This window comes from Elephantulus edwardii, unplaced genomic scaffold, assembly GCF_000299155.1.
Source record: "Elephantulus edwardii isolate Elephantulus edwardi_28Jun2011 unplaced genomic scaffold, EleEdw1.0 scaffold00226, whole genome shotgun sequence".
NCBI lineage: Eukaryota > Metazoa > Chordata > Mammalia > Macroscelidea > Macroscelididae > Elephantulus > Elephantulus edwardii.
The window spans coordinates 2,893,242-2,901,027 of NW_006399976.1; the positions used below are offsets into that span (position 1 = coordinate 2,893,242).

Here is a 7,786-nt window from a genome sequence, read left to right on the forward strand (position 1 = left end):
CTCATTGCATACTCCTATGATAAAAATAATGCCCTAAAATATAATACTCATATACATTGTTTTACACACCAGACCTTTCCCCTTTCCTTTACCAATCCCTCCCTCCACCTATCAAATTGTGCAACACTGTGTTTTAGCCTTGTCCCCCACCCCCCCCGACTTCTTTGGTTCTCGTACACACTGTACGATAATGATCCTACGCAGTATTTGTTTTTATGAGACTGAGTGAGTTCACTTAACATAATGCCTTCTAGGCCCTCCTATGTTAGGTAGTAATTTACAAAATCATTGCTCCTGAATGCAGCATAGTATACCATAGTTTCTCTATCCATTCCATTGTTGTTGGGCATCTGGGCTGTTTCTGTGTTCTTGAGATAGTGGATAAACACTGCTATGAACACTGGTATACAAGTCTGTTTGTGCCTCAGTTCTCATTTTCTCTGGGTATATTCCAAGCCGTGGAATAGCTGGGTCTTATGGAATCTCTATATTCAGCTTTTTGAGGAAATGCCAAACTGCCTTCCATAGTGGTTGTACCATTATACAATCCCCCACCAATAATGTATAAGATTTCCTATCTTGCCACATCCTCTCCAACATTTATTACTTGTGGCCATGCTAAACTTTGCCACTGCTATGGGGTAAGATGGTATCTCATTGTGGTTTTGACTTGCAATGCTCTAATTGCCAGTGATTTGGAACATTTTTTCATGCATCTGTTGTCCATCTGAATGTCCTCCTCTGTCTTTTTCCTCTTTTTGTAATTGAATTATCAGCCTTTTTTGTCTCAAGGCCCTGTAGGATTCTGTAAACTTTTGTTATGAGACCCTTGTCTGAGATGGTATTGCCGATTGTTTGTTTTGAAATAATATAAAGCATCTTCTCAGACCACAATGCCATAAAACTAGAAATTAACCACAGACGGAGAAAGCTTATAAAGCCATGAACATAGAAGCTAAATAACACCCTTCTTGAACACAATTGGGTTATCGAAGAAATAAAGAGTGGTATTAATAAGTTCCTTAAAACAAATGATAATGAAAACATAATGTACCAAAACCTTCAGGTTGCAGCTAAAGCAGTCTTCAGGGCCAGTTCATAGCAAGAAACAAACCCATTTTAAAAAAATAAGAAAGAAGCAAAATAAAGGATCTACCTCAACACCGTCATCAAATAGAGTAAGAACAACAATCTAACCCAAAAGCCTCTAGAAGAAAGGAAATGATACAGATAAAACATAATTGAATTTTAAAACTATCTTAATAGTAAATTTGATATATTGAACACTAGTGACTGCAAACCAGATAAGTTGTAGGAAATCAGACATAAATAAACAACAACAAAAATAGTCACTGAAAAGAAAATACCAAAATGAATGTCTGAAGAGAAGCTGAAGCTTGGATGTAGAAACTTTGAATGTAGAAAAGCCAAAGGAAAGGGAAGAGATTACTAAGTTTAGCTCTTTAAAAGAGCTCAACAAATTATTTCAAAGGCCAACTTAAGTTAAAAAAACAAACAAACCCATAATGCATAGGAATGATTATATGAAACACAATATGAATAAAGAGTAATGTGAAATAAAAAGTATACAAACTTTACGAGCAAACGAATATAAAATAAAATTTTAAAAATGAAGACAAAAGTATTATAATGAAACATGTAAAGATCTGTAGTCAGAAAATAAAAAGGGTTGAACTTGGTTGGTATTTCTCCAAATAAAAGAAGTGAAGGTAAATTTCAAGCCTTGAGTTTCAATATTCAAGAATTCTATGGGAAAAAAATAATGAAGCAGGAAGCAACAAAAGGAAATAGAAGGAATACACTGAGCCACAGGACCAAAAAGAAATGGTAAACATTGAACCATTTCAAGAAGCAGCATATAATCAAGAACTAATGGCACTGAATGAAGAAGTCCAAACTGTACTTATTGACTATGAAAAGGCACTGGCAAAAAATAAGCTTCCTGGAATTAAAGCAATATCAATTAACATGTTTCAGTAAATAAATGTGACCCTGAACATGCTCACAAGTCCATGCCAAGACATTTGAAAGATTTGAAGATATCCATATTTTTTCTATTCCAATAAAATAGGTAAGTATGAATGAAATCATTAATATCACACACAGGTACAATCTCGCTCAAGATTATTTTTAAATGGCTGTAACAGTACATTAACAGAATCCTTCCACTTCTAGAACTGTCAGAAATTAGAGTCAGAAGAGGCCATGGGACAAGAGATACCATTATTAACATCAGATGGATCTAAGTTGTAAGTAGAGAATACCAGAGATATGTTTATCTGTGTTTTATTAACTATGCAAAGACATTCTACCATGTGGGTTGCAATCAACAAAGGTTAACATTGAAGAGGATGAAAATTCTGGAACCTATAAATGTGCTCATACAAAACTGGTACTTAGACCTAGAAACAATCATTCCAGCAGAAGAGGGAGATACTGTGTAGCTTAAAATCAAGAAAGGTGTGCATGAGGGTTGTAGTCTTTCACCATACCTATTTGATACGGATAACAAGAAAATAATTCTAGAAACTGGACTATATGAAGAATTTGGCATCACAGTTGGAGAAAGACTGATCAACAACCTATCTTAATAGGTGACAAAACCTTGCTTGTAAAAAGTAAAGAAGACTTGAAGAACTCATTGAAGAAGACAAAAAACTACAAGTTTCACTATTAATTACGTTTAACTAAATAATAATGAATGAAGACCAGAAGCGCTATGGGATGATATCAAGGATATTATCCATGAAGAAACAAACGGTCATTAGAAAGGCATAGGAGGAAGAAAGCACTAAAATGGATGTCAGAAAAGACTAAAAATTGCACTAGAATGTGGAGAAGCCAAAATAAAGGGGGGAAAGCAAGAAATTAAAAAGTTGAACAGAAGATGTCAAAGGGTAGCTCATGAAGACAAGACAGAGTATTACAATGAAATTTTCAAGGAACTGGAGTTAGAAAATCAAAAGGGAAGAATTCGCTTAACATTTTTCAGGTAGAAGGAACTGAAGAACAAATTTAAGCCTTGAGTTACACTACTTAAAGATGTTGTAGGGGAAATATTGAATGATCCAGAAAGCATTCAGAAGAAGACAGAAGAAATACATGGAATTGCTGTACAAAAAAAAATGGCTAACACAGAACTATTTCTTGAAAGGACATGTGATCAAGAACCAATGGTAAAAATAAATAAATAAATTCTGAGAAATAAAGGAGGAGGTTCAAGTTGGCAAAAAACCAATGCTCCAGGAACTGATAGAATACCAACTGACATATTTCAACAAAAAGGTGCAACCCTAAATATGTTCAACAGGTTATGCCAAGAAACATGGAGAAGAGATAATTTGCCAACTGACTAGAAGGCATCCATATACATTCATTGATTTTAAAAAAGCCCAAAACCAAAAAAAAATACCATAGTCCAATAGAATGTAGGAATTATCAAGCAATATCACTATTACATGCAAGCAAAATCTTGCTGAAGATTATCCAAAAACTACTAAAATGTACACTGACAGAGAACTTCCATAAAGCAAGTTTGGTTTAGAAGAGGTCGTGTCACTAAAGATCTCACTGCTTATGTCAGCTATATCTTGACTGAAAACAGTACCAGTACTATTTGTGTCTTATTGTTGGTGTGTATCTTCAAGTCAGAACCGACTGATAGCTGGCCCTCCAGTGGGTTTTCAGAGTAAGTTAATTGCACAGGAGTAGTTTGACCATCTTTACTCCTGTAGAGAAGCTAGTGGATTCAAACTGCATGCCTTTGAGATTGTAGTGCAAATTCTTTAGGTCAACAGAGCTCTTGTTGACTATGAAAAGGCATTTATTTGACTGTGTGAATAACAAAACATTGTGGCTAACAATGAGAAGAATGGGAAAGCCAGAATACTTGATTGTGCTTATGTGAATTCTATACCTAAACTAAGAAGGTAACTAAGAGCAAGGTAACACTACATGGCTCATAATCAAGAAAAGGGTTTGTCAGGGATGCATCCGTTCTCCATACCTTTTAACCTATGTAATGAACAGATCATTCCAGAGACTGGACTTCATGAAGAAAAATATGACATCAGAAATGGAGGAAGACTTATGAACAATCTGCATTATGTAGATGATACAATCCTACTTGTTTAAACTATGGTAGACTAGAAGTATTTGCTGCATAAGAGAAGGACTGTGGCCTTTAATATGGATTGCGTCTTAACATCAAGAAAACAAAGATCCTAATCACAGGACCAATAGGCAGCATAATGATAGAGGAAGAAAAGATTTATTTCACCTTGCTCAGATCCATAATCAACACTCTTGGTACCAGCATCCAGGAAATCAAAAGACAAGTTGCATGGGGAAAAGCTGCAGCTAGGGATTTCACCGGAGTGCTAAAGAACAATGATGTCAGTCTAGAGACTGGATGTGACTGATCCAGGCTATAGTCTTCTTAATTGATTGCTGTACATCTGAGAGACAGCTAATTAATTAAAAAGGATGAGAGAATTATTGGTACCTTTGAGTAGTTGTGTTGGAGAAGAGTATTGAACATACTATAAACTTCCAATAGAACAGATAGGTCTATCCAAGAGAGGGTAAAACCAAGTTGATCTTTGGAGGCAAGAATTTTTAATCTCTGTTTCACATACTGTGGACATATTTCCAGGAGGTACCAGTCCTTGGAGATGAACATCATACTTGGAAGGGTGTAGAGTCAGCACAGGAGAGAGAAACCCCAGAGACAGAGAGTTTTGTCAGAGACAGTGAGATTGGCTTGGAAAGGCAAGGTTCAGAGCCATTGTTCACAAGGTCACTATGAGTCATACTCAATAGCACAGAACAGCAAAACTAAAAAGAGCCAGTGTCTTTGAATTGTATTCTCAAGGAATAGTGAATAGACTATGGACAGCCACAAAAATAAGAAATCTGTCTTGGAAAGAGAGCAACCAGAGTCAAGAATGATGAGACTCCATCTCACACTTCAGGCATATTATCAGGAGGGACAAGTCTATGGAAAAAGACTTTTTGATTTTTTCATAATGTAGAACAGTAGATCAGAAAAACATGGGAAGATCTTCAGAGATGTACTGATACAGTGCCTACAATAACAGACTTGAGCATGAGAGACATTGTGAAGATGGTGCAGAATAGGGCAAATTTTCAATATGTTCTTCATAGTGTCTCTCTAACTCATAGTCAACTCCATGGAATTTAACAATTACAACAATTCACTGCATCATCTTTTTTTAAAAAAGCATCTTACTCAATTTCTACACCTAGTTCCAGAGACTTCCTTCCCAGGAAGCTTTCCAACCTGCCCCAACCAAGGGCTTTCTTCTTCTCTGGGATGCCCAAACCAATTTCTCCTTCTAGCCCCTTTACTGACCACATAAGTTGAGTCTCTGACCAGATCTTTCTCCCAATATTGGGAGTTGTTCCAGGATTGAGTCTTAAATGTGAAACTCCAGCAATGAGGGCAAAGCAAAGAGTGAGTTGAGGACCAATGAGTGCAGGAAAGAAAGAGAAACAGGGCTGAGGGAAGAGGAGGACTGAGGTCTCGCAGGTATCACCCAGGAAGCTGGAAAACCAAGAAGCACTGGCCATCAGATGTTGCAGTGGCACCCACCACCACAAGCTCTGCATGCATACCTGAGGCATTGACAACAGGCTTGGTGATGTCAGGGTGGCATAGACTGACAAGGGGACTGATAGGGCCAAACCAGGTCTTAAAGCCCTGTGGGTAGGTGGCTACCAGGCGAGTCACTTCCTGCAAACCCTGCTCCGTGGGGAGGACCTGCAAATAACCAAGAGTTGTCACCTCTACAGAAAAAGCCACAAGTTTCTGCCCATTGTTGATTTCTACAGATGGCAAGAATGTTGTTGGAAAGTTGTTGGAATTCTTAACTGAGGGAGGGACGCCTAGTCCAGTCCGAGAGATGAAGAGTTCCCTTGAAGTGGGAGAATCCTGAAGGCAGACCCCAAATCTAAGGGTGTACCCAAGAGCAGAGAGACAAGGAAAGCTGGAGAAGCAGAAGGTCAGCAAGACAGGATGGCTTGAGCATGGCAGGAATTGGGAGGAAGTTCAAGGGTAGGGCAAGGTTTACTTCTGTTCATAGGGTCATTCTGAGTTGAGATTGATTCAGAGGCACTTAACAACAATTGATCTGTAATCATGCAACAGAGATAGATGATATCTAAATGACTGAGCTGTTAGTTAATTGCACATAGGATAAAAGTCAGGGTACAGGTCAAAGAAGGCTTATCAAAGGGAAAGTAGTCAATCTTTATGCAGGTTGGGCAATATGTCCATTAATATATCTCAGGTTTAGAGGGCAAGACAGCAAGTAGAAGGTACTTCAGGAAGAGGACTAGTGCAGAGATTACCTGCACCTCTCCTCTAACCCAACTATGTCCTGGAGGTAGGGGAAGAAGGTAAAAGACTAACGTCTTAGAGAGGTGGGCATTGATCTGAGGGCAACAGAGGTTGACTAGAGGAAGGGGTGAAGTCTAGAGTGTATTACTGACAAGGTCCCCTATTAAGGATGTGGCTGTGAGAAAGTCAGACCTTTCAACTCTGCCCAGCCTGTCCAGCACCACCTTCCCATGGGAGCTTGAGGTGGACTGATGGGGGAAATACAGGAAACAATGACACCTAAATCAGAATAGTTGGTGGGAGGAAAGAATTAGAGAAATGGCTTACATTTGGGGGGAGATAGAGAGGAGTGAACTTAGGGGTGAAGCTGAAAAGAGAGGCTTCCCTCATTGTCCTTGCTTCACTCTATAGTCCTATACATATCCAGTCCCACATCCACCGCCCCCTGACCCAGACTGTCCTGGTCCTGACACCCCACCTCCATTCTGTTGCACCACTCACCATGCCCAGATGACCCAAGAACCAGTTCCGCATTGGAGGATGTGGGAAATGCCGGAGGTGGCTGTAATTGTCATAGAAAGCATAGGACCAGGCCAGTATTCTAGCCAGAAGCCAGGCAGCCCCAGCCAGCAGCAGGAGCAGCCATGGAGAGGATGTGCCAGTCCAGGATCCCAGCCATGACAGGTCCAGCAGTGACATCCTGCAAACAGAGGAGAAGTGACACTAATGGGGAATGTAGATGCCAGAAGGGTTAGAAAGTACAGGGAGGAGCTAAGGGTGTGGATTCTGGGATCAGGGGAGGAGTCAAGGATGTGGATTTCAGAGCAGTGGTAGGTAAACATAAAGACCAGAGAGGAGAGATAGAGATCGAAGGAAGGCCAGGAGAAGAAGTTGTTAGGTACCATGAATTCAAGACTCATAACAACCCTACAAGCAACAGACCCGATCCTCTCCTATCCTGTGCTGTCCTCATCATCTCTGGCACATTGGAGCCCTTTTCTGCAGTCACTGTGTCAATCCATCTCATTAGGGGCCATCCTCTCTTTCACGGACCATCACTAAGCATGATGTCACCTTACCAGGAATAGCCTCTAGCAACATGCCCAAAGTACGAGAGATGAAACTTTATCATCTTTACCTCCAAGGAGTATATTCTGGCTGCACTTTCTCCAAGATATAACCATTTGCTCTTTTGGCAATTCATGAGATAGTCATCAATTCTTCTTTTGCCATCCTCATTCACTGTCTAGCTCTCATATGCATAGCAAGCTATGGAAAAGATCATGTCCTGAATCAGGCACACCTTAATCCTCAAAAGACATTGTTGCTCTTCAGTATTTTGGAGAAGTCCCGGATAGTGGACGTGCACAACACAGTACATCTCCTGATCTCCTGACCACTGGT

The 7,786-nt window shown here is 39.6% G+C and overlaps 1 protein-coding gene across 1 annotated transcript in view; it reads right to left on the reverse strand.

The window, feature by feature from the left end:
• LOC102871031 (leukotriene-B(4) omega-hydroxylase 1-like) overlaps positions 1 to 7,081 on the reverse strand; it is a 34,856-nt gene extending 27,775 nt beyond the window's left edge. The window contains exons 1-2 of the mRNA XM_006898334.1: positions 6,884 to 7,081; positions 5,659 to 5,803 (exon numbers count right to left, since the gene is read on the reverse strand). Coding sequence (XP_006898396.1) covers positions 5,659 to 5,803; positions 6,884 to 7,081 — 343 coding nt within the window. The remainder of the gene's footprint in view (positions 1 to 5,658; positions 5,804 to 6,883) is intronic.
• Between the last annotated feature and the right edge of the window lie 705 nt (positions 7,082 to 7,786).